Here is a 27,112-nt window from a genome sequence, read left to right as displayed (position 1 = left end):
TGAGAGGACACTGTGACCTTGAGTGGCTAGAATTAATACTTCAGCATTCATAGATGAGAGAGATAGTCCCAATTAATTCCCACAACCCTCCATTTACATTCCAATATCAATACAAGGGAGGACACCTCTGCTTCGGTGAGTGTGTGTGTGTACGTGTATGTGTGTGTCTAGAATCAAGAGGACTAATTAATCTCCCTGAACGGGATTGTGTTTTTTCTGCTGGAGTAATAATCATGCAAATGTATAACTTATGCTCATTTCATGGTGTAAACAGATCATTACCCAAAACACACACACACACACACACACACACACACACACACTTGGTGTTTTCTTTAACAGAGCAGCTCTATTGTCCATTAGAATCAGATCATATGGCATCCCCTCTAAGCATCAAGAATACACAGTTACAAAACATAAATTCTGCTACAACACACCTATAAAATTTTATGGCTTTTATTTGTCATGATGGTGGAGTGCGGAATGGGTATGCGTAGGTGTGTGTTTACGTGTTTGTACATTAAAGCCCTCTTTCCCGACCACTCCTTTCTTTCACACACATGCACACACACGAGTGCCTGCATGCACACACGCACACACACACACACACGGGATTCATTACTTCTTTGGTTTTGTTCCACTCCAGTGTAAATACCTCAACACATCATCAATCTCAGTGAAATGTGAAGACGTCAGGGTATGACTAAGAGCGTGTGTTTGTGTGTGTGTGTGTGTATTTGCAATGCTTGTAAATAAAGTAAAGTTGATTGACAGCTCTTGACACACCTTTCAGAGTCAAGAGTTACAATCATAGGCACAGTTGCCAGCAGTCAGGTCCCTCGCAAACAGACACACACACACACACACACACACATTAAAGATTCAATCCAAGTCCAACACTGAGACAAATCATCCATTGTTAAATATTCATACACCAAATCTAATTAGCTGGTACAGTTTGAGTTATATCCCATTACCCCACAACACACAATGAAGCTGCTCCAGTCAGCATGCAAACACACATCATCAATAACCCTCACTGTTTATGCTTTTCAGATATCCCCTCCCCCTACACACACACACACACTCATACACACTCCCTCCCTGTGTAATGTTCCAACCAAACTCCAATATACGACTTTACTGACAGCAGCAATAAATTAAACAACAATCAGCAGGGAGAGAGAGAGTGTGCATTGTGCCGACACACACACACAGAGACGTACACAAACTCACACAAATACGTATACACACACATTCACACATAGACACAATTAACACACTCACATACATAAACAACAAAACACTAGCACACATTAATAATCACATAAAACCCAGGGGTGAACACTGACTCACCTGTAAGCTGTCTAGTTTGGCTGAGCAGCTGACCAAAAGTACTCTGGCCAATAGCAGAAGAAACGGGTTTGACACCAAACTATAGACAGACTCTCCATCCATAACCAGGCTGGACAGTAGGGCAGAGGACAGGGTCTGAGGCTGTGGAAACACACAAAGACTTATTAAAGACATGCATATTAAGACAAACTGGTTCTCAAAAAGCGCATCTTACGCCATCTACTACTTGTGTGTAGTCTTTTTAAGAGCTGTTGAATCCCAAGGACACAGCGTGTGTTTCAAACACTAAATGTATCTCTCATTTCCCATTCAAATCAGCACAAGTTTTAACTGAACCTCTGTGAAACAGGTTTCCCGAGCGAGAACCTGTCATATCCTCATCTCACAAACATCACTTAAGAACATTAACACGTTCCCATAAGATATGGAGCTCAACGGATTGCCGGAGCTGCCGCTCTCTTGGACAGGACGGATAAATCAAACCATGGGAAAAATTCCAAGCCAGCAGAAAGAGTGTCTCTCCAGAGAGCAGTGAAGGTATACCACCACGAGAGCGGGGGGCAAACTCTTCACCTCTGCATAATTGGGACCCCTAAGAGGCTTCATTACTGAGCCAAAACCCAACCCCCCACACCAGCGACCTCAAACCCCAGTGTCCTCATTATCCCAAGCAAAGGCCTCGCCAAGGGTCACATACTCACATGGTCACTGTACATCACTGTGCTGGCACTCCACACACACACACACACACACACACACACACACACACACACACACACACACACACAAACACACACACACACACACACACACACACACACAGACACACACACACGTCTTTTTCCAAAAGCAGGTTACATTAAACTATCACAATGACAAGCATGAAGTGTAAAGTTTGGACAGTAGATTCACTGGCATTCCCTGTGAAATACTGTCAAACTAATTACAGATAATTAATATGCATTAAATATACAAACTGCAACTATGAAATAGTGTCTTGTTTTAGGATTATCCAATGGCTTTTTTTCAGGGTAACATGAATAATATTTACGGCAAGGGTATTTGCTAAGGGTTTTTTCTTTTCTTTCACAATGACCACACATGTGGACAGTCATTTGCTGTTGTGCAGATAGAGAAGATGTACTACAGTACTGCTGTAGCCCCGTACCTCAGAGTACTGCTGGAGTGCCACCGCCGGCAGGAAGTCTGCTACGTGGAGACTCACCGGGGGCCCAGTCCAGTTACTCTGGACAAACAGGTGAAGACACGCCACTGCAACAGTCAACAGAACTATTTCTCTGCATCAGAGAGAGAGAGAGAGAGAGAGTGTGTGCGTGTACGTGTGTGTGAGAGAGGGGGGGGGGGGGAGAGGGAGAGGGAGAGAGAGAGAGAAACAAGGAAAATTATAATTAACATGTTTGTTGCAACAATCATTAGGTATTGTGGTTACTGCTATTATTGTAAGCAGAAAGGTAGAGGATAAGGGTAGGACAGCCAACAGCCATGACATGGGAAAAATCAGAGAGAGAGAGAGAGAACAGATAAGAGATAAGAGATAAGAGATAAGGTATAGGCAGAAAGTGAGATTGGAAAAATAAGAAATCTTGATGAAGCAATAGAAAGACATTTTTACAGAGAATCGTGATTGGTTCTGTCTTACATAAGCTCTCTCTGTTTTACACTCTGACATTCATCAAGACCGTTCCATCCAGATCTCACACTCATAAATAGAGCTATAAGAGACAGATCGATTCTCTAAGATAGAACTGCAACTTCATACACTAATAAAATCATCAGGATACTAAGCCATGCCAGCAGGCTCTTCAGAAATAAATAGGAACATAAAATTAACTTCAAATTTAACTTGAAAATTAAATTCAACTGATCACTGGAGTAGCACAAAATCTTAAACAGCAAGATCAATGTCCTTTAACATCCACTATTCTGCTCACAGAGAGCAGCCCACACCCTGCATACACCAAAGAGAAGAGGAGATGGAGAGAAGAGGGACAGGTCGACAGTAAAAAGCAAGAAAAGAGAGAAAGAAGGTAGAGGAGGTAATATAGGCTGAACTCGCCATTCTTCTGCCAAGTTATGCACAGGAGAGAAGAAGCTGTTAAACTGGGGTGTATTAAAAATTAATAATTCATAACTACCAGAACAGTGGGAGGGAAAAAGAGGGCAAGGGGGAGGGAGAGAGAGAGAAGAAAATTGCTGCCTGGCAATTCTCTCCATCCAGGCTAAACACCTCGCCTTAAGGCTGAGGAAACCAGCCAGTGTTGAGGTGAAAGCTTTGGTCTGTCATTTGGTTAGCTGCTGGGAGATGTTCATTTTGACTAACTTTCAGAGTTAGAGAACTACAGACTTGCACAGAGACAGAGAGTTTATCATGACCGACTAAGATTCTAGGATTTGACGGGGCTTTAAGTGTATGCTGGTACTCCTAGACAAACAGATTTTTCTCTCTGATCCAACATGTCATGTTCGATGCTATGGTAACTTTGATTTACATGTCATTGTTCTGAGTGATATGAAGTCCACTGAGACAGAGATTAGCACACGGGAGAGGAGTAGAATAAAGGGAGACCGAGGGAATTAAATGGAGCGCGTGCAGTACAGTCTCAGCACACAGTATGCTCAGGAAGACAAGATCGGGTTAAAATATAAGGTCCTTACCTCTCCATTTTGTTATCTTCTGTGGCATTGCTTAGGTAAGCAAGGACACATCTTTCCAGGTACATCTCAATGCTCTCCCCCTCTACAGGGTCTCCCGCCAACAGGTCCAGGGCCTGAGGACTCAACAGAACCCCTTCGTAGTTTCCCTCAAACACTGACTCAAGCAAGGCACCATACTCTGAAAAAAAAAACACACACACAAACAGGGAGTTTAACAAACACAGAATCCTAGAGTGGTAAAACAAATCCCTCTAAGGCACAGACTCAAATATGTTCAGTGGTTTTAGAAACCCAGCCTCTGAGTAAGCAAATTTTAGAAACACATCCCAGAAGAGTTTAGTCCTGGTATGATCCCTCTGAGTGCGTGTGTGTGTGTGTAAAAACACAACACAGTGTGCTCAAGTGTATAATAAATGCATTTTATTTATGTTTTAATCTCTATTAGAAAAAGTAAACAGACGAAAAGTGTGACTTGAGGCTGTAAAAAGCCTTCAGAGTTCAGTGCCGAGTAACACTGGGAGTACAACCATGGTTGAGTCTCTGTTCAGTTGACGTTTAAGAGTTTAAAGAAAATGCTCAAAACAGACATCAGTATCAGTGTAACATGGACCCACGAGACTAAAAAGAGACGCTGCTACTTTTTTGTTTTTTTTAATCACTCTCACTGTGACTCTCTTTTCCTACACCCTATCCATAGCAAGCACATTCATGAGTTATTATTGAAAATCCACTCTCATTATACAGTGTAACCTACTGGAAACAGAAGTGTACACCTGAGACATTTTGGAAGCTGGTGTCTTAGTGAGTGAGTGAGTGAGTAGAACTGTGTGTGCCTGTATTCAGTGTGTGCTGATTTTCTGAGTCTCATTAGTGCTTTATTTGAACAGGCTGGCAATCTACACTCATCAGCATTGATGGCATTCGGCTGCGAGATGTGTGCATGTGAAAAAAGCCGATTGACTCCTAGGCTTGAAAACAAAACTTACACGCGTATCTCTATGTCCCTGTTTAACTTGTGCACATCATATCTAGACTATTACATGCCTCCAGCCATTAAGCCTGTTGTTGTTGTTGTTTTGCCCTAGGCAAGATCCTGAAACTTAAGATCCTAAAATTTAAACAAAACCTTAAATGACCATAAAATAAGATATGCACACCTCAACACAGAACTATAATACCTTTATACCAAAGCACAAGCACAGAATCCCGTTGATGCATAAAATATAGCCTGTATCCATATATGTTTCATTTCGAAAGAAACGCTATTTCCTCTTTCAAAAACTATTCTGATAAATGAGAACAAATCTATACAAACATTCAAGGACAAAAAAAAAATCTATATCTGCAGCATTTATCAATAGCTGTGTTGCAGAATCATTCTGCAGTGCCCAATTTTCCCACATAAGCCACTGTAACACCACCAGTTCCATCAATTCCTTGTGTTTGTGTTTGTGTGTACTTAACAAGACTAAAGAATCACTTCTACCAGAATTTTCTTCACATTCTTCATAATCAACCCTTTAGCTCTGGTTCCCACCCAGTATACAGACAGAGCAGCAGAGTTCATGAGATGAATTTTTGTCGCTCTAGAATATTCCACAGCAGTGTGCAATGCACAGAAGGGTGTGCAGTCTCCAGGCTGACAGGACCAAGGAACCACTTTTTTTTTATTATAGAGCATAGAAAGAGAGAGTGAGGATAATTGAAAGAGATAGCAAGAGAGAGGGGAAAAACAAAGGAGGAGCAGAAGAGATGGAGGAGCAAGGCAGAGAACAAAAGTGAGAGGAAAAGGAAATGAGAAGGGGAGATAAAACAGAGTAAGGGTAAGAGAACAAAGGAGGGGAAAAATGACAAAGAAAGAAAAATGATCATTAGTGGACAGAGAGGAAAGTAACATGGAGATGGGGGAGAACAGATGTTGGTCAATTAATATAAAAAGTCTGGTCTGAAGATGAAAACACTGACTTTGCAGTCAAATGAGACTCCAATGACACACTGTGTGAACTGCCAAGCGCAAATACACCGTACAAACAAAGGAATACTATGATTTACTTAGTCTGTTTTCATGCCATCACAGACATCCTCATTTGACGTAAATGTAAAGTGTTTTTCATATTAAGTTTGAAACAGTTTATTAACTAAAATAACCTCACAGGCAGCAGATGCAAAGAGCTGTTTCTAACAGTCTTTTAGTAAATTTAGGAAACAGGGAAATGTAGGCTGAATCTGTTTATAATCCAGAAAAGAGATATATATGACTGTTTACCATGTACCAAAACGCCAGACTGATACACAGTAACAACGCTGACAAGAGATCAGTAACAACAGGACATTCCTTTTGACTTAAAAGAGGCATTACAATATTTGACTGAATGAGGGCATCAATAAAGAAGGCAAAGCATTTGCTGCTATAATTAAAACATCTGTGCAGTTTATTACAATTGTTTAGCTTGTAGTACTAACAGGAGAAGATCTGAAAACGTGTCTGTCTGTTAGAGAAAGAGAGGGGGGCCGGGGAGAGAGAGAGAGAGAGAGAGAGAGAGAGAGAGAGAGAGAGAGAGAGAGAGAGAGAGAGAGAGAGAGAGAGAGAGAGAGAGAGATTTAACACCCGTTAATCCACGAAATGAACAAGATTCATCAACTCATGAGCACTCCGGGTAAAGGATAAAGGAAACCATGAGCCATGTTCTGCCTTCTTTTTAAAGTGAAGAGGTGACTGCACAGAGTCCGACGCTGTTTCTCTGAACAAGACAGATTTCTTTATGGTTTGAGACGATGGCTGCATGCCTGAACATCGTCTCTATCGTACGTCAAACATAAAACAGAGTGTAAAAGGAATTGAGGCACTTCAGATCATCATAACGGTCCAAATTTCTCACGCGGAAACACACACATCACGAGAATGCCATTATATTACAATAATGTGACAGGGTCACAGTTTTGGATGAATTCGGATATTTAAGAAAAACTTCATTCAGTTTTAATTATATGATGCGGAATTGTAGACAAATTCTTTATTACATTAATGCCAGCCGCTAAGATCCTTCCCTTCGCATGCAACAATATTGCAATAATTTAAGGTTTCGCTTTGTGACTGTTCCTTTAAATTTAAAGTTATTCCGATTCAGTGAAATAAGATGTTGTTTCAGGGTCCGTATTACATGTGCTGTCAACCGGTTACAGTAAAGAGATACAAAAATTCATATTAAAAACATGTAAAACGAACGCACAAGGACGCGTATTGGATGATGTATACGCTTGTAACTGGCTAAGTACCATCACATGGGAGATAAAAATCCAACACATAAGATGGTTTACAGAGCTTTGCCAATACATTGCTGTGAATGAAATCCAATGCCTCTATAGCACAGTGACATCCAAATGGATAATATTAAAGGGCTTCACAATTAAACAAGCAAAGTACACACGCACACGCACAAACACACACAAATATATATGCTGTGCGGCACATGCTGTTAAAACGAAAACTATTATCTATCTGACGTTACATAAAATTAAATTCAGTAAACGCAAATAAAACACAGACTTTAACCGATCATTTAACAGACTAATACAGTACGTTCATAAGAAATCATGTCCCCTCTCGTTCACTCCCTCCATCACTCACCTGCAGTGCTGAAAATATTCTGCTTCCATCCCGTGGTCTCTTTCTCAGAGAGAAATCCTCGGAGAAAGGGAATCTCAATGTCCCTCATTGTCATCTAAATGTGACGGTCTAAAACTCAAAATCAAAAACGATACTACTGTTTTGAGAGTAGATTTGATTTCAGATCCAAAACCTGTCTATATTGTCCGGGCTCGTCTCATCTACGTTGCAAATTGTTTATTTCTAAGCCATGTGCCGCAAACACCTCTAGTGAGCAGCCATGACAGCCCCGCGTTGCATTATGGGAGGATTGATGAAGCGGCTTCATTTTAGGGAGAGTGGCGATTTAAACTACTGAGTTGTTTGACGAAGTGACTAGCGTGAGATTTCACACGCATCCTGTTCGTTACGAAGTTTGGATACTTGATTCTCTAAATGCATTAGTTTAATTTAAAACCCGATAGTTATATTACAATACTCATCGGTATCTAATAAGCAATGCCTATGTCTAGCAAATATCTGATTTAGGATTTTAATAAGTTTAATAGCCTATGCTACGTAGACAGCAAGGCAGACAGACAGACGGATGGATAGACAGACAGACAGACAGACAGATAGATAGATAGATAGATAGTTTACCTTTTTGTCTCAGATCCCTGTCCTTTCAATCATATCTTTTCTCTATCATTATTCAGTGTGGGTAATGACTTTAGTATTGTAGGTGAACTGCAATGTGTGGTGATCATGATGACAATAAGCCAGCCTGGTTCCATTTTCTCTGTATGCTGTTAAGTCCAGCTGAACTGTATGGCTGACAAATAGGCTACAGTGACTGAAGTGAACTTAACTGATTGTGAACTAGGTGAGTAGCTCTCTTTTTTTTCAATTCTCACCCTTCTAGTCAATTGTACACTTGTGAAAATACTGTACTTTTAAGTCCACTTTGTATCCCAGCATCTAGAAAGAGAAAAAAAGAAAAAAATGTTTACTCTAAAACTTTCTGTGATTTTAGTATTGGGAGTGAACTTGGTTGGTGATTTTAATGATGTATAGTCAGACACTTTTGCCTTTTAAAGCTGTTGCAGTCACTCCCAGCCCTGAAAAATGTTTTCATCAGGTTTTACACTCCTCTGTCCATGAAAAATGCTGCAGGACCGACATTTTGTCTTCAGAGAGCAAGATTAGACTTCCCAAAACTTTGAAAACTGAAAAAAAAGTAGTTCTACTAAAATAACACTTTCCTGGGCAGGTTATGTAACTTGAACTGCTCTGGCCTCACAATAACACTCATAGGGTATCACCATTTCCCCCATGCACATTCTTTTTTACTCTATATACCTGTGAATATCAAAAGGCAGCTATGTTATACTTTTAATCAAACAAAGTAAAGCACTATTATTTGAATCAAGTATATTATGCTTACTCTTCAAAAGTATAGAAAATCAGCAAATTCTCATCCCTTTGCAACTGCACAACTCTCAAATAAATTCATAATCATCCTCTCATTGATTTTCAGTGACTGTGCTTTCATCATCCCCCGGAGAAAGAATATCCTTACAGAATCTTTCATAAATACACAGAGATATGGGTAAGTCTCATATCACTCAGTCAGATGTCACCGGGAGACCTGATTGGTTGCATCTGCCCCAGCACATTGTATGTGTCTGTGAAAATATCATATTTTTTTTATGATTGAGCATGCTCATTGGCCTGTGTCATAAGTGTCAGATTACTGAGTTTTGACTGAGGACATCATGAGGTTCAGTTCAGATTTAATTGTGTACCCTGTCACTCTCTGTCAGAAATAGAAGACATTGTGTCCTTTTATTGCATATCTTCAAACATCTTGGGTTGGACTGTTTGTATTCAAGAGGAAATTCCATTATTTTCTAATATCTGGTCCCAATAGCCTTTGCGAATGGTTTCATTTTTGGAAACCAAGAAGGATTTGTAATTCTTCACATGAAACTTATGGCTCCAGTGTACCATTACAGGTTATCAGTAAACAAATACACAGGGGAAAATCAGAAGGTGTGTTTTCATGTGAACATGGAGATATTCAAAGGAGAATTTCATGACACAGATTCAGGTCATGTAAGACAGGATAATTATCATTGTTGAATCATTTTTTGGCAGACATGAGGGAACCACAGGCAGCCTAAGGTTATCTACTGGACAATGGCAGTGGCCTTGTAGGTGTAGATATGGCCACAAAGCAGACATTGTACACCTCTTCCAGAAAAGAGCAAAGTTGTACAGAAAAGAGGAAAATTGATTTTAAAACTCATAATCCAGCCAATATGGAGCATTTCAGACTCTTTCATCACATTCTAAATAAGGTTACACTCATTGTCACTTTCTGGTTTTGTAACATTCTGTTTTAATTGTGTGTTCCTCTACGACCTTTCATTTAGTTATTTATTGCCCTTGATTACTTGTCTCCATTTCTTATCCTATAATACCGCTTTCATACTCTGTCTCTTAAAGCTGCAGCTGTGAATGTTTGGAAGGTGTAAAGGGTGACCTTCCTTCCCTGGAAATCATCTTCCTCTGTCTCCTGAAAAAGACATGTCATCTGTCTGAGCTGCTGGCATCTGGAGAAGGGCTTTATCCTCTTTATAAAAATGAGAAGGGTGATTTGTCTTGATTACGTTAAGTGGCAAAGCATCCTCGAGGACTTCGAGGGACAGTCACCATGTGTGTGTGAGACGAGATGAGGCGAGCAGGAGCTACGGGGCTGGGACAAAATGAAGTTCACTCACATGCGCCTGAAGTGACACTCCTCCTCAGGAGGAGGAGAAATGAGGATATCAAATCAAGTGACCCATACAAAATCAGCTCTGGCATTAAACATAGGTCAGACTATTCCATGATTACATGTTTCTTTTTCCAGCGCAATATTCTTCAAAAAAAAAAAAAAAAAAAGGGGGAATTTATGTAGAATCAGCCCTTCCCTTGTTAGATTGTGGTTATTTCAGCAAACAGTGATTAAGAGGGTCAAGCATGAAAGCTCTGTGCGGAGTTTTGATAGAGCATTCAGTCTCTTTTTACTTTTTTTTTTTTTTTTGAGGAAAGTTTTAATTAAAATGTCCCCAGATGAAAATGACTTACCAGATTCTCAGCATCTGTAGACAAATGAGACTGATTATAACAGCATGTCAGAGGCATTGTAGAGGAAAGATATGACCACAGATAATGTGTCAAACTTAACAGAGCAGGAGTGCTTCTCTAGGAGCAGTTTCTACCTGTCATTATTCTGATGATTACAGTAATATGGACAGAGGGGAACTGATTGTTCATCAGCATCCTTTATCTGACGCTTGACACATCTGGGCCCACAGCTTCAGCTTTTGAGAAACTAAAGCTGGGCCTTCATAACATCTATATTAGGCCTATGTTGTGTCTTTTCTTTAAAGATAATGCTCTGTATCAGTGCAAATACTAGTACAACATGCTCCATAAGAGAGATTCAAAACAACCTGAGACTGTTATTGACTTCTATTTATAACTGGAGGGCATTTGATAGAATGATCACAATTTACAGTGATTCGCTCAAATCCATACGCTGTGGTAATGACTTGGTCTTCAAGGTACTTTCAATCTCTTGGCAAAGTGGTTTCAAGCAAAATCCAATGAAATTTTCTGAATTCTGACTCTGAACATAACGGGAAAGAGATGTAGTCACAGCCAGTGGCAGTAATTTCATTTGCACCCTGTATTAATTGACTGATGAAAAAATCAGTTGCTCTTCACTCAGCTTTTAAGTAATCCATGCGCTAACCCCTTCACCCCCCCCCCCCCCCCCCCCCCCCCCTTTTACTCCAGCGAGAGTGTGTCACTTGCGACTCTTGGAGATAATGCCCCTGACTAATCCTGCGCTAAAACACGAGAGTAAAATGACTAAATGATTCAACGACCCTAGCAGCGACGTGGCACATCGATAGAGCCATCGGCTGTTTTTCTTAACGAAAGGAGCATCCTATTTATTTTCAAATCACCTCTCTCTCTTTTCTTCATGCGTGACATTTAAGAAAGTGCTTGAATACGTTACGGATCTGTGCACAGATAAAGTGAGAGCTCTTCGGAGCACACTTTTAGATTCATGGGAGAGAGAGAGAGAGAGAGAGAGAGAGAGAGAGAGAGAGAGAGAGAGAGAACGAGGGGGGGGGGCGATAATGCGCACCATTAGAAGTCAGATAAAACATCTCCCTGAGTTGATTTACTTCTTCAGAGGCCCGAGCCTAATTTGCGGAACTGTCAAACGCACGCGGACCCTCGAGTGATTGACGTTATTTTTCAAGGTCTAGGATTCGTAACTGTTTCCACTTTTTCCTCAGGAACAAAGACAGGCTCAGGCGTATTTACTGCTGAAGTCACGCACCAAATGCCCCTGCACTACAGAATCAATGCTGCTAGACCATAGCATAGAACGTGGAAATACAAACACTCAGATAAACCACTGTTTGACTACCTCACCAGACTGACATACCACCTAGTATTGATAGGTGCTTCTGACGGTTGGAGAGAATGAAAGATTGTGACGCGAACAGGCTCTCAGCATTCAATAGGCTCGCTCCTCACTGTTCAATAAAACCGGCCCAGAAGATAAAGATGAAAGACAGCTTTCGTGCCTGGAGTGACGATGACGATCTTCTGGCACAGTCGTGCATTTCATACACAATCCAAACAACTCGTTCAGAGCCTTTATATTCAGTCAACAACCTTGCAGGAATACAGCCAGATATACAGCTAGAAAGAATGACCATTTTCCAGTTCCTAAACTATCATGGTAAATATATCTCAAATGAATATAAAAAGCAATAAATGTTATTAAAAACTTGGAAATCCTCGGTATCTATATCTAAGTATTTGGGGTAAAATGAGTCAGAATGACATCAGTAAAACATTGAGTCTAACATTCCAAAGCTTGGTCTCAGGCCAACATTTCCTTCTGTCTCTCTTCCTAGCCAAAGTAAAGGAGAAGCAGATGCAGTGCACATTGGAAGCCTTGAGAGTTCTTATCGCACTGCAGTACAGTGGTCTAGGGTGGCAGGTTTACAGGAAGGTGTGTATGTGTGTGTGAATTGAATGTAATTGAATGTAACCTCAGGGTCCATAGTATGGGCCCACTGATACGGAACAGGCTGTAAACATCGTGGCAGACAGCTCATATGCCAGCAAGGCCGCTACACACACACACACACGCACATAAAAGGTTAGGGGTGGTTTAATGAGAGAGAAATGTCAGGTGTTCCACAGGCAGATAATGAGGTGTTGAATAGTGTTTTAATGGGTTTGGTTCAGGTTGTTCCTCGCATGATTTCTGCACTGGAACACACCACAGACAAATGTGTGTGCGCACGCGTGCATACACGCACACATATATGTGCAATTAAGAACACAGAAAATGTATAAGACTGTTGGATGAAACAGTAAAGAGCTTGATTTCAATGAGGGCAATTTGGGAATTTAGGTAACCTGACAGGACAGAAAGGATGTTAAGTCACTTAAGAACAAAGTATCCAGAATTGTTCGATTCAGGAATAGAATTACATTTAGAGGGAAAAAAAGAAAACACCAACTTTTGAAAGTGTAATACAGCCCCCCCCCCCCCTCCCCCCTCCCCAAGAAACCAACACCACACTTGGCCATTATGAATGTGTGTGCAGTTGAGAGGAAATCTCATGTCACCTACACTATGCAGAAACGAAATACCTGTGTGTGTCACACAACACGGCTGTATGAGAGTCAATCCAGACGCGAAGGAGCAGTCTCAGGATTGCATTAAGTCTGTGCTTCTCAGCCAGGGCTAAAACACAGAATGAATTATGTATTGGGAGGGAGACGAGATGAGGACATACACATTCTACACAGATCCTCCCGTGTGTTCTGGTCTGTAATCCCACTTCTCAGAAAACCCTTCTCAAAGAGAGAGGGCTACCTTGAAAAAAACAAACAAACAAAAAAAACCAACAAAAAAAATGAAACGAGAGAGAAAGTAGAGATATTCACTTACTGCTCTTTCTTTCTTTCTTTTTCCCTGACCAAACTGCAGTCGATTCTTTCCTGTAGTGACTGCAGCAGCCTTTCACATAAATCAAAACTTTGTACACAGAGAGAGAAACTGAACTTACCTCATCACACTAGTCTCCAACACAACCCACAGACAACTCATGTTTACAGCAGGCATCTACCGTGAACAGACAGAGGACGAAGACTTACAGAAACATCATCTTAAAAAATCCATTCCGGGTTATGTGTAAAAACATATTGAGTATGCCCATCATAATGAGTTAAGTTATTCAGTGCCACAGGGACTTGTAAGAACCTCCAACAGAACCTTTGAGCTGAGATTGGAAAAGGGGTGGAGAAAAAGAGAAAGAGAGAAAAACTATGTAGTCATATTAATATATATGTCCGGGAAAAGTAAAACAGATTGTATTTATTAAACTTGCATTTAAAATTAGTGAGAGGCAAAAATAAACTTATGGGTTTTCAACAGTTTGCAAAATGGTATCCCAGTAACCATAGCGATTAAAGAATGTCCATTTTAGCCTTTATTGAAGTGTACAGGAGTTGGTATAAATCAAAAGAAGCAGAATGTAATTGGGCAAACCAGAGGATTCCTCTATTTCAGACAATTTATGTGTGATCTGTCGGTTTCTTTTCTTTTTCTTTTTTTTTTTTTTTAAATAGGATTTTTGTCCTTAAAGAATGACCAATATATTCTCAGTTGTTTGACTGTCCTTTGCGCCGTGAACAGTCCAAAAAAACAAACAAAAACAAAAAAAAGAGGAAAAAAAAGAAAGGAAAAAAAAAAAGAACATTCAGTAAACATTGGTGACTAAAGGCATTTCCCTTATATATACTGTGATTACCTCTGTCATTATGTATACAGAAACAATTTTAATAACATAGCAATCTGTGGTTATTTCACAATTGGAAAAAAAAGAAAAACACAAAAGTTTACACTCTTATACAGGGAAATAAAAGATCATTTTTGCTTTGTCCACGGTTTCTTTAAGGGTATAATATAGTTCTAGAGGTTTTGTCTCGCTTTTGACGGGTGTCTGTACGCGGTTTCTTTTTTTTTCCCCCACTGAATTTTTCTTCTGTTTTTGTCCTCTTTTCTGACGTAATTAGATTCTTACATACAAATATTGACAAAATGTCAGCTCCTTTCTCCGAGCCAACCAGTCTATTTAATGACGATTTGAATAATCATGGGGAGGAGTGGCCAAAGAGGGCAAGGTTTCAGGAGGGGGCAGGGCTCATAGCTGTCCCTCACTGCAGTGGGCATCTTGACTGCCACTTGGCTTCTCTGCATCCTGATTGGGCAGTTCCTTCACCATGAGGGTGGTGCTTTTTTCTGAGAATTCCTCCCCGTCAGGCTCCAGGCCTTCTGGGCATGGCAGCTTCAGCAGCTCCTCTCTCAACTGAGCTGTGTGTCTCTGCGTGAGAGAGAGAGACAGAGAGAAAGAGAAAGAGAGTGAGGAAGAGAGAAAGTGGTGAGGGGCAGGCATTAGATTGCGTGTGCGTGTGTGTGTGTGTGCACACGTGTGTTTCATCAGCTGTCAGAGCACAGGATACTGATAGTGTGAATCTTGATTGTGCTGTAAGAAGGCTGTCCTGAGCCAGACATCAGTTAGAGCATGACATGAAGTCTGTGTGTACAGTAAAAAGAGGACATTTCTTGCACACTAATGTCCTTCGGGTTGTGTTTCCTATTTCAGTGAGGAGAATGACATGTTTATGAGGACAAAGAGGAGGCAAGAGGTGTACCTATGTGTATTACCTTGAGTACAGCACTCTGATGTGACATGGTGCGTGTGTGTATGTTACTTTGAGTGTAGGAGATTTTGTGTGTGTGTGTGTGTGTTACCTTGAGTGTGGGAAATTTTGTGTGTTTGTGTGTGTGTATGTCTGTGTGTGTGTTACCTTGAGTGCAGCTGCGTGGTGGGACATGGTACGTCCTACTCTCTTGTCACTGCTGTACTGCTGTATGTCTGAGATCCAGTCCTCACACTGAGCCATGATCTCAGCTCTCTTCAGATAAAAGTGCTTATGGATCACCTACAAAACATCAACAGACATACTGAACAACACATACTCACACTGATCATCAGTACACACCCTATCAATTAGTACAGAAACCCTACAAAACACCAACAGATATACTAAACAACACACACACACACACACAGTGACAATCTGCGGCTGCCTTTCACATTCAATTTCTCAGCTGTTTAGTTTGGCCATTGGTTTGCTGTTTAGTGTGACTGCTCAACAGAACCACAGTACCTTTCACAGCCTCTCTGGCTGAGGTCTTTTTAATGAGTTAGAGACCTTTCATTTGCTGTTGACTCAGAGGGGTGTGTGTGTACATGTCAAGGTCACAACAGAGGGTAAACTGAGTGATTGTTAGAATTGCTCTTTACAAAAGTTAACTGTCTCTCTCCGAATGATGATTATGTTGCCAAGCCAGACGTAAACATGATAGGGACAAGTGTGATTTAAGACACTGACATTAAAGGATGAGTGTGTGAGAGAGAGAGAGAGAGAGAGAGAGAGAGAGAGAGAGAGAGAGAGAGAGAGAGAGAGAGAGAGAGAGAGAGAGAGGCATTTGAATAGAGAGGTGTTATTCATTCCTGAAGATGGAGTGAATCCCCTGGGCTTTTCTCATTATGCATGAGTGTGTGAGTGTTTTGCTGTTTTGTGTGAGCATCCATCATAGAGGGGACATGGTTTAGTGTTTAAATGCTACAGATTCGCTCATTACACATATATATTCACACACACACACACATACATGTATATTCACACATGTGGATAATCACACTAACCATGTCTTGACAAATGACCTTTAATGTGTGTACTGGACACCTACAGACATGTATCTGGTATGCATACACACAGACAACACTGCTGCATGCTCATGCATAAAGACAGATCTTGTACTCAACACACACACACAGAGGCAGAAAAAGAGAGAGAGAGAGTGTGTGTTAGTATGTGTTAGTTTGCTGCTTGCGTGTTCTGTCAAGTTCTGGCTAACAAATATTGTGACCTTTGAGGTAATGAAGGCTGCAGGGACAGAAAGTAGTAGTCATCTTTCCTTCTCTCTCTCTCTCTCTCCTGACCAGCACTCGGCGGTAAAGTCATCAGTGGAGCCTGTGTTTGTAATCTAGCCAGACCAGGGCTGAATCATACCTCTCTCCTCTCTCCATAAGTCATAACCTGACAATATCTGGACATGGTGAAAAGTATGGCTCACAGCACTGATGTCCTTAAAAATGACCAGTCCCCTGTCCTACCACAACTCCACAGTCACTCCAGCACCGCGCCACAAATACAGGAAACTATACAGAATGGAGCACATGTGACCGCATCCGTAAGTAATTATGAGAGCAGAACTCATTTACTGATTAATCATCAATTGTGAGTAAAGCACTTGAGCCATAAACATGAGTGAGTGTTGTGCAATGAAGAGCTGGTAACATGCATTCTTCATCCCGGTAGTGAGTGAATTCTCAGACCCTTTGGGTATAGGCAAACTTGGGGTCTTTAGCTTGATGTGGATGTTAATGTAACCTTCTGAAATTGTGGAAGGTCTCAGGAAACAACATCTACTTTTCAGTGCTGTACAAGACACAGGAAAGCAGCTTGCAGTGATGTTTGTCCACACACACACACACACACACACACACACGTGGTGGAGTGGTGTTGTACTGGGCACATATGGTAAGGGCAGATGGGACTGTTTGTTGCATGCATGGTCAGGTGTGCTGCCTTACACAAACAGTCCAGCTTTGTTTACACACACACTCGGAACCCTAGCCATGAATGCGGTGTGTGTGTGTGTGTGTGTGTGTGTGTGTGTGTGTGTGTGTGCGCGCGCGTCCAATGCACTGACTGGCTCTGATCAGCGTTTGACACCTTTTGCCAATTTCTGAATCTCACATACAAAGACACATCAGCTCATCTTAATACTCCACTCTCATCTCTCTCTCTCTATCCCGTCTACAAAAGGCACGTGTGGGTGGAATAGGTGAGAGAGTGTGTGTGTGTGTGTGTGTATGTGTGTGTGTGAGGGAAACTGATTGCTTTGTAAGTGTTTCCATGGAAACAGCAACAGCTGTGGCACAATGCTTGTCATCTCTCCAACAACAGGCTTTGTTCTGACTGTCTGGACCTAGATCACAGCTCTCTCTCCCGTTCTCTCTCAATCCCTCTCTCTCTCAATCCCTTTCTCTCTCTCTCTCAACCCCTCTCTCTCATATAGAAGGTACACGGACTACCACTGCCAGGCCCCACTCATCTAAGCGTGTGATTTAAGTCTCCGCGTTACCTGTGGACCTTTGACCAGAGGTGATGTCAACAGAGATGTTGGGGTCAAACACCTATGAAACATTCTGTATGACCTGTGTCTGAGCTGGTATACGTATGCATACCATCAGGTGAGAGACACTCTTCTTATTGCCCTTGTGCTTTATGTGGGTGAGAAATCACTAAGTCATCCAGATGAGTACATTTGTCTGTTTTCTCTTTCTCTACCTCAATTTCATGCTATTAAAACGCGCTCTTCCTCACGTACACACACACACACCACCATCCCTCTTGTAAAATTTAGTCCTCTGGGATCAATTCCCTACAGAAAACAGACACTCAGGAAACAGATTTGCTCATCTGAACAGAAAGAGTTTGATTTTTGATGTGTGTGTGCATGTGTGCGTGTGTGTGTGTGTTGTCTTGGCTGTTTGAGGGCAGCAGAGCACACGGAGCGAATGTCACTTGAGTCTAATTGAATTCCAGCGCAGTGCGTGTGTGACAGTGCACGTAGGCGAGTCGATGTGTAGGTGTGTGCACGGAGGAAAACGTGTGCACATAGAGAGAGAGAATGTGTATATGTAGAGAGAATATCTGTGAGATATACTGTGTGTGTGTGTGTGTGTGTGTGTGTGTGTCTGCATGTAGTGAGGAGCACACAGACTTGCTGTTTTCTCCAGCTCACAATCCAACGGATCATTTCCCTCCCAAGTCTGATGTCAACACCCACCATTTATTACCTCTGTCTGCCCATGGCTGCACGCGCGTGCGTGTGCGTGTCTGTGAGAGAGAGCAAGAGAGAGAGAAACACACAGAGACGGAGCAAGGCCCTGCGAAGTGTTTCTCAGTGTGTGTGTGTGTGTGTGTGTGTGTGTGGCCATGTGGACTGGACCAGACGAATGCACACATGAAGAGCTGGCTAAGGTGTCACGCACACATGCATGCACGCACATGCATACGCACACACGCGCGTTACTACTATGTGAATTAAAGCTTCAGAAAATATGGCTCATTGTTGGGCTTGATTTATGAATCCACCAGTTTCTGATGATCAGTTTCAGGTTACTGGATGTTTCATACTGAGTGTGTAGGACATAAAGAAGCCCAAATATCACTACACAAAGCCCCTTCAGTGGAGTGTGCTTATCTTGTGCCCACTTCCAGTTGGCACGGATACAAACTACCAGTTTTATTGCTGTTGTTCACTCAGGTTGGCATATTGGCAGGGTGCCAACACTTTCAATCCTTCCCGTCCGAAAAGAATGAAACATAAGCAGGGCATTATTCTTATCACTGATGCCCACTCAGGTTGGCACAAAAACAGAGCACCGGCCCTATCAGTGCCCACACAGGTTGTCATGGATACGGTGTACCCATCTAGTTCATGATGCCACATCTAGTGACTGCATGCCAGTCTCTTCAAAGCCCAAAGTGGGTCTGCCTTACATTATTATTCATTCCTGTAAACTCTCACACAGGAATGGGTAAGACTTTTCACACAAATTAAGGATGTGGGAGAAATTACTCAACATAGTTTTGTTCGTCTCTGTGTGTGTGACGGAGAGAGGCAAAAACAGAGAGAGAAAACCCATGCATGTGTTACAGAAATTTGCCAGTCTAGCCAGCACTGGTGTCCTGTACATATAAGTAGTAATAAACGTCTGGTTGTCAGGTTAAATGATGTGCGTGGCCAGGAGAAGATTCCTGCATGTGGACTCAGAGGGAATATGTGTATGTGTCCTGGAACACAGGTAAAGCAGGAGAATCCATTACATTTGGCACACAGAGAGAGAGAGACACTTGGCAGTGCTGGGCAGGCATCTGGGAACTTAATTGGATTTTGTGTTTCAATCCAGGGAAGCACTCTCTCTCTCTCTCTAAAAAACATTTTAATCAAGGCAGTGTTTTTTTTGTGTGTGTATGTGTAAACACAGATACACAACCACACATGCGGCTCTTTCTCTCATCGTACTCTCTCCAGCAGATCTTGATGGGGCATGTTCAGTATTTTGTTGACGAAATGGCTTTTCAATCATGTAATATCTGGTTCCAGGTTGCTTGGTATTGTCAGCATGAAGCTGAATCCAAAGAGAGAAAAATAAAGCCTGCCTCAGATCCATTCATGCCTATGGAGGAATCTTTTGAACCTGTTGTACCATGTTGCAATATACTGTAATCTAAGTGACATAATATCATGTGACATTTGCAATAGGAGTGATGTTATGTTTTGTCTTTCTCTTTGTGTTATTGAAGTAACAGAACATTCTAGTGGTATGGAGGTGCTGCAGTGGTGGGAGGAGATGCAGGGTTATGAGCAGGGTTATGGGCTGAGGCTCTGTAATATTACGGCTGGAAAGCCCACTAAAATTCACCTGACACATCCTTGTACTCTTTCCCTCTCTGTGTTTGCGTCAAACTATGTGTCTCTTACTTTCAATCCCCCCCCCCCCCACCTCTCTGTTTCTCCCCACACTACCTCTCTCCCTCTCTTTATTACTGTTTCCTTTCTCTAATACCCTTTTCCTGTTTTCCTTCTCCTCTCTTCATCTGTCTTTCCATTTACCAACTCTCAAGTCTTTTTCTGTCTCTGTCCCTGGGCACACCTCCACAGAAAGGAAGGGAGTGAGAGCCATGTAAGTAAAAGCTTGAAAAAGGAGGACAAGAAAGAGAGGGATGAGATTACCAAACCGAGAATAAATAAATCAGATATAATCGTGTTATTATTCAACAACTGTAATATTATAGGGGTCGTCCAAGTTTTCCCATTATACACTGAAGATATAGTATAAACAAGCAATTAAGAAGCTTGCTGACGTGTGAACAACAGAATTGGAAGAGAGTAGACTAAGGAAAAATTTCAAAGGCAGAATTACAAACAAAGCATTTCAAAGGCAGAATGAGAAGGAGTCCTGTAACAGTGGATAATGGGCTGTAAGGCACATCAGGTGTGGATGTCAGACCTCAAAGCCGCTGGCTAATGTGCACGTGTGTGTGTGTGTGTGTTAATCTGACCTCTTTAAAACAGGGTGAGGGGTTGCGGATCTGTTCCAGCATGGCCCATTTGACGGTGGCTTGCCGGATGTTTCCGTCGTACTCTCTGGAGCTCTGGGTTCCGCTGGGTGTTCCTCTGGAGCGTTCGTAACCAGGCTCGTTAAAGTACGGCTCAGCCACCAGGATCAGAGACTGCACCGATACCAGCACCTACACACAAACACACACATTACACTCCTACTCCATCAGAGACTGCACCGATACCAGCACCTACACACAAACACACACGTTACACTCCTACCAAAGGCCACCGAAGAAACCACACACAGAGAGACATTTTCAGCCATTCTATGAGAGCAATCCCCTGATTTGTTGAACCTCAATGTCTCACTCTAGACTGTGGCCTAAAGCTGTATTGCTGTTCGTTGACTAAGCTGTCACTCAATAATGTAAAATCCTAAAACAGAGGTGAGGTCTGAACAACACCCAGCGTTTGAATAAACAGACCATGGACCAGAGCCAACGTGAACCTAATGACCCCTCTGACATGGCCACATTTTCAATGATGATCTGTATTGGATGTGTGGACATGTAAGGTATGAAAATGAATCTCAGGCCAGGGTAATGCTCATCCTACAGAATGTAATTTCCATAATTGATCCACTGTGTATATGTGTGTGTGTAGACGGACACACACACACACACACACACACAATTACTGTACTCAAAATCAATGGAGGCATCTCTATGAACTCTTCAACCCAGGCAAATGAGGGAGTTTGAGAGAGAGAGTGATACTGTGTGTGAGTGTGTGTGTGCATGTGTGTGTGATAGAGAGGAAGATTAAGGGGAAAAGACTGTTGCTGGCTTGTAGTTTGATCGATAATTCAGAGAACCTTATTCTATAAAGGGGGACTTATACCTTTACGACAGAGAGACAGACCTAGTCAAAGAGGAGCTCAATATCGAAGTCTGAAGGAAATGTGTGTGCTGATGCACAGAGAGAGAGAGAGAGAGAGAGAGAGAGAGAGAAAGAAAGAAAGAAAGAAAGAAAGAAAGAAAGAAACTCACTTGTAAAAAGCTAGAAGTCTGAGGATTCCACTTCTCCTCTGGGCGGCCATGCCAAGTGTTGAGAATACTTAAACATACCTAAAAAAAAAAAAAAAAAGAACACAGCACATGATACATTCAGAGACAGACAGAAACAGAGAGAGACATATCTAGAGATGAACGAAAGAGAGAGAGGACTGACCTTTCCGTCATTGTACAGGTTAGGGTTAAACCGGACACTGTGTCCACCCGTGGTCTCTAAATTCACCAGAGGAGGAGAATTTGGGTAATCCTGGGGGAAGTAGACGTCAAACTCAAAACAGCCGTTAGCATAGGGTGTGTCTGCAGGGCCCGTGATCAACACCTGCAACAGACAAACATCATCATTACAACTACACATCAACATTTTCCTGGAGAGAATTAATGTCATTCTTTACAGACTCACCCAACTGAACGGGGTCCAACTGACAGAAACTTTCATTCTAAAGGCAGAAATCACCCTGTACTGTTTAGAACTAGAAACTGCTACTGAACAGAGATGTCAAAGGACCAGTTTTAAAGACAGTGGGCTTGAAGAGATACAGTATATTCACTTTTTTAATATACTTTATATTTCTCTCTCTATTTTTTTACCACTTCATTGCCACAAGCATTAACCATGAACAATGAGTCCAGTGCAGAGACAATACACATCAATACTGACGAGAAATATATACTCCAGTCTCAAGTAAAGATGAATATTTTAACGGAATTTTTTTCCTCTTGGTTCTTCTCTCTCTGCTTCTTAAAACAGTGGGGAAGGGAGTGTGTGTGTGTGTGTGTGGACCTGGTTTGTTCCATTAGCCTCACTATGTGTAATCTGATCTGAGGTAGGGGAAAGAATGGGTGGCTTCCCCACTCATTCACATGGTTACACTGAGAAAAAGGAAACCCCAGGGTTTTGCTTCATTTGGACTGTGTCTCGGGAACAGTATTCCGTAGGGTAGTTCCTGCACCCATAACAAAGAGGTCTAAAAAAGGTCTCAGACAGCCTGGCTTCACCGCTGGCTCCTCTTTTAGAAAGGGCAGGGAAGGAATGAAACCGATGAAAAAAAAACAAACCAAAGTGTCTCAGACACTTGGAGAAAAAAAAAACAAAAAAGGTGACCGATTACCTGAGGACTAAGAATGGTCACATTTATGCTCAAATTTGACAGAGAGAGAGAAGGGCGAGGATATGAAGAGATGTGAGGTGATGGAGAGGGAGAGAAGCGAAAGAGAGAGAGAGAGAGAGAGAGACATGCAGAAGGGCAGAAAGACACAGAGAGTCTGTGTTTGTGTGTGTGTGTGTGTGTGTTTCAGCCGTATAACGGCACCCGGCTTTACGCTTCTCATAACCAGCTCCAGGCTAGGGGACGGCAGTCAGGCGGTAAGGCTGTTTTGACATGAGCATTCACGCCAGACACTATGTAAAAACTCCCTCATGTGGAACAAGGTTAACACTGAAGAGAACAGCTTAGTATTAATGACCAGGACTTCAAAGACTGTGTTAGGTGGTTATGGACACACAGACCATGACCGGTAAAGAGAGGAGAAAAGAGAGGGAGAAGCGAAAGAGTGCTGGAACGTAAAGCTTAAATAACAAGCACAAAACCAAAGACACTGTCTATTATCTGACCAATACACATGTGAATGAGATGTAATGGAGACATATTCTATTTCTGACCTATAATTTTCTTTTGACATTTCCTTTATCAGATTCATATTTTCATATATATTTTTGTTGCAAACATACAATTCTCATCTCAGAAGTGCTTATAGCTCTGAGAGAACAAGGATAGAGAGACACAAACAGAAACAGAGGAGCCCAGAATGGGTCACCTCACACTGCAGTTACATAGAACTTACAACCTCTGGCCTTTTGGCTGTGGAGAGTGTGTATATGCATGCGTTTGCACTGAAGCGTAGCTGAACTGAGCCCAGGCAGGCGTGGGGACTGACATTTGATTTGGACTGACTGTGAGAGAGGAACCAATAAGAAACTGGGGTCACAGACGTCTTCAAAATGTCATGTGTGTTCACACATAGGCAAAAAGGCCGTTTTGTGTCTGTGTAGTATGTTAAGGTGGTGTCATTAGAAACCAGGCTACTCATGTACACTGACTCACGCTCTGAGTCACGTCAGAATTAGCTTACAGAAATCCAGAAACCCAAAATGCACATATGTCCAGTTATATTTTTGGAGAGGTGACCGATGAGGTACCTTCATGATGTCCAGGCGCTCCTCGTCGCAGCGAACGAACACGCTGGATGAAGAGGACAGAGGAAGTGAGGTGGAGAGAGTGACGGCTTCCTGGGCTAGCCGCCGCGCCCTGGCCGCGCTGTTAGCATCGCTAGCGTTCTTCACCTGAGACATATAGTGGTAGTTCACCTTAAAAACCAACTTGGAGTCCTCATCTTCCGACACCATCTCGAACGTGTCTGCACAAATGAATAGGAGCACATGCGTGACATATACACGTACATTCACATACACACACATATTAACATTACCACTAAACCAGTTACCATAACCAACTCGCAGAGTAAACCCCCCACTTGAATGTGTCATAACAGATTCATTTCTTTTTAAGCTGAGCTGTGTTCTTCAAGTGTGTGTCTGTGATTGTGAGTGTGTGTGTGTGTGTGTGTGTGTGTGCACGCGCGTGTGTTTAGACCAGCACAAACCTGTTAACATTCATGTCAGTTAAAATTATACTTGATGTCTCTCGCTTGCTGAATCAGTTTATTCAGAACAAAAGCCTGTTCATCTATCCAACAGCAGAGACAGACAGTTTAAAAAACAAACAAACAAACAAAAAAAACCTTTACATACACACACACACACACACACATCATGTGTTTTTTCAGAGACAGGATATCTCACTCAAGCTCTCTCTTTATGTCTGTATGTGTGTGTGTGTGTGTGTGTGTGTGTGTGTGTGTGTGTGGGTGTGAGAGTGTTGCCTTTGGCAATTTGTTCAGTTATGATGAATGGAGGCGGCTGAGAGCTCTGTCTCACTCCTCCATTCTACAGTAAGAGATGCATTCACCTGCCTCATATCTGTCATACTCACACACACATAAACTCTGTTTGCTACACAAGGTCTCTCAACTTAAAAATACACACATTACTGTTTTCATGCATCTTAAGGACATACACACACACACACACACACACACACACACACACATTCTGTTGTTCCTCTCTCTCTGTCTAAATGCTTCCGAGCACTTACCAAACTGAAGTTTCTTCATGGCTGCCACATATTTCTCCTCCAGAGAGCGGAGGATGGACAAAGGCTTGGGCCGTGCTGCCACCTTCTTACACGACTCGGCCAGTTTCCTCTCTGCAACAGCAAAGGAGACAGAAGGACATGAAACTAGGCTAGATGGGCATTCCTCAATCTATCAAACGGAGTATATTTTTGTGCGTGTGTGTGTGTGTGTGTTTCTCCACAGCAGAACTCCTCTGTCAGGTGACTGTTTGGAGTGTACTTTACATTTCTCTCCTCAACTTCAATCCCAACAAAAAAACAAAAAAAAAACAAAACAGAGCACAGTGTCAGTCATTTGATCTTTGCAGTGCATGCTGGGAGAACGATTGGCAAGAGGATGAGGGAAAGACTTATAAAATTGTGGCTGAATGAGACAACCTAAAGGAGTTTTGTGCCTTTGGTGTTCCTTCTCACATCTCTAACAGTCTACTGGTAGAAATCTACAGCACTGGGCACTGCAGCAGACTCTTTGAGTCTGATTTAAATCCCTTTCGTCCTACCTCCCCCATTCTGCTTTGCATTCTTTACTTTGACAAATGACACCAGTCCTCATTACAAGATGGCTACATGGCCGTTTGCCTTCGCCTACATTTCCTCTCAGTCAGACTGTTATCGACAGCTAAAGCACGTCACAGACAAATGATTATGGCGAGAGAAAGACGATTCCTGTTTCTAATAAAGAAAAAAAGTTCAAACTTTGGGGGATTAGGGCTAATATGTCAGCATAACTAGCCAATTGCATTTAGTCACCTTTTATGATAGTTGTGGGGAATTATGTCATGGCATGACGACAGGGTGTAGATAAGAGTTTCTGGAAGCCAGGGCTATTGCATGGTGCTATCAAATTAGCAGAACATTTAACAGACCAATAACTGAACCCTTTGGCTACAAGTCAAATAAAAAGAGAGAGCAGGAGAGAGAAGAGAGAGAAGAGAGAGAGAGAGAGAGAGACTTCAGTGCTCATTTATTTTCACCCTGTTGGCACATTAATGTATGGTATTGATGAACATGAAACCTTTCAGGTCAATAGTGGACTACTGGAGCTCAGCCCAGCCAATCTAGAATTCTCTCATGGTTGTTGTGTGTGTATGTCTGTAATGACAGAGTACTAATTAAACATTTAAAAACATCTGTTTACCGACCCCTCCTTCTCCATGCTTTGTGCACACATACACACACACACACATGCACACGCAAATGCAAACGCAAACGCACACATACACGCACGCACAGAGGTCTCATGGCTGCTGTCATATGGATTTCCTTATGGGAAGTGACAGAAGCATTGATTTGTTACTCTGTATCAAGACAGAGGCCCATCCACGACCCCAGAACAGCCCCCCCCCAATGTACACCAACCTCATGAGGACTGAGAGAGAGAGAGAGAGAGAGAGAGAGAGAGATTAAAGGAAAAAGCTGAGGACACACGGGAGAAGTTAGTGGTGATTAATTATATGCAGTTTAGTGTGTGTGTGTGTGAGAGAGAGAACGACTGGTGCAGTGGGGTGGTCCCAGTCAATCACGCATTACAAATATATGGACAGGTCCCTTTTCTGCTCTCACTGACAAATGGGCTGCAGGACATTCATTGGCGCAAAAGAAGCCGCTCTTTTTACGACCTCCAGCCTAGCCTCTTCACTCTCACCACACTCCCTCACCGTCACAAAGCACACACACACACTCCTCCTCAGGGAGCACTTACACACCCTTCATCCTCCAGATGAGTGCTATGGGACAACTTGGACTCTGTAAGCATAGTCAGCCAAGAGTAAAGGATGGACTTTTTTTTTTTTTTACTGTCACTGAGAAT

At 42.1% G+C, this 27,112-nt stretch overlaps 2 protein-coding genes across 2 annotated transcripts in view; both read right to left on the bottom strand.

Annotated features, from left to right (window-relative positions):
- ttc27 (tetratricopeptide repeat domain 27) overlaps positions 1-7,765 on the bottom strand; it is a 72,098-nt gene extending 64,333 nt beyond the window's left edge. The window contains exons 1-4 of the mRNA XM_030786367.1: positions 7,661-7,765; positions 4,033-4,210; positions 2,525-2,654; positions 1,357-1,497 (exon numbers count right to left, since the gene is read on the bottom strand). Coding sequence (XP_030642227.1) covers positions 1,357-1,497; positions 2,525-2,654; positions 4,033-4,210; positions 7,661-7,754 — 543 coding nt within the window. The 5' untranslated portion in view covers positions 7,755-7,765. The remainder of the gene's footprint in view (positions 1-1,356; positions 1,498-2,524; positions 2,655-4,032; positions 4,211-7,660) is intronic.
- Positions 7,766-14,061: 6,296 nt separating this feature from the next.
- birc6 (baculoviral IAP repeat containing 6) overlaps positions 14,062-27,112 on the bottom strand; it is a 96,347-nt gene continuing 83,296 nt past the window's right edge. The window contains exons 69-75 of the mRNA XM_030787201.1: positions 25,264-25,374; positions 24,249-24,466; positions 22,209-22,370; positions 22,028-22,105; positions 20,978-21,166; positions 15,578-15,712; positions 14,062-15,090 (exon numbers count right to left, since the gene is read on the bottom strand). Coding sequence (XP_030643061.1) covers positions 14,911-15,090; positions 15,578-15,712; positions 20,978-21,166; positions 22,028-22,105; positions 22,209-22,370; positions 24,249-24,466; positions 25,264-25,374 — 1,073 coding nt within the window. The 3' untranslated portion in view covers positions 14,062-14,910. The remainder of the gene's footprint in view (positions 15,091-15,577; positions 15,713-20,977; positions 21,167-22,027; positions 22,106-22,208; positions 22,371-24,248; positions 24,467-25,263; positions 25,375-27,112) is intronic.

This window comes from Chanos chanos, chromosome 10 (genome assembly GCF_902362185.1).
Source record: "Chanos chanos chromosome 10, fChaCha1.1, whole genome shotgun sequence".
Classification (NCBI taxonomy): domain Eukaryota; kingdom Metazoa; phylum Chordata; class Actinopteri; order Gonorynchiformes; family Chanidae; genus Chanos; species Chanos chanos.
This window is presented reverse-complemented; position numbering and strand designations above follow the sequence as displayed.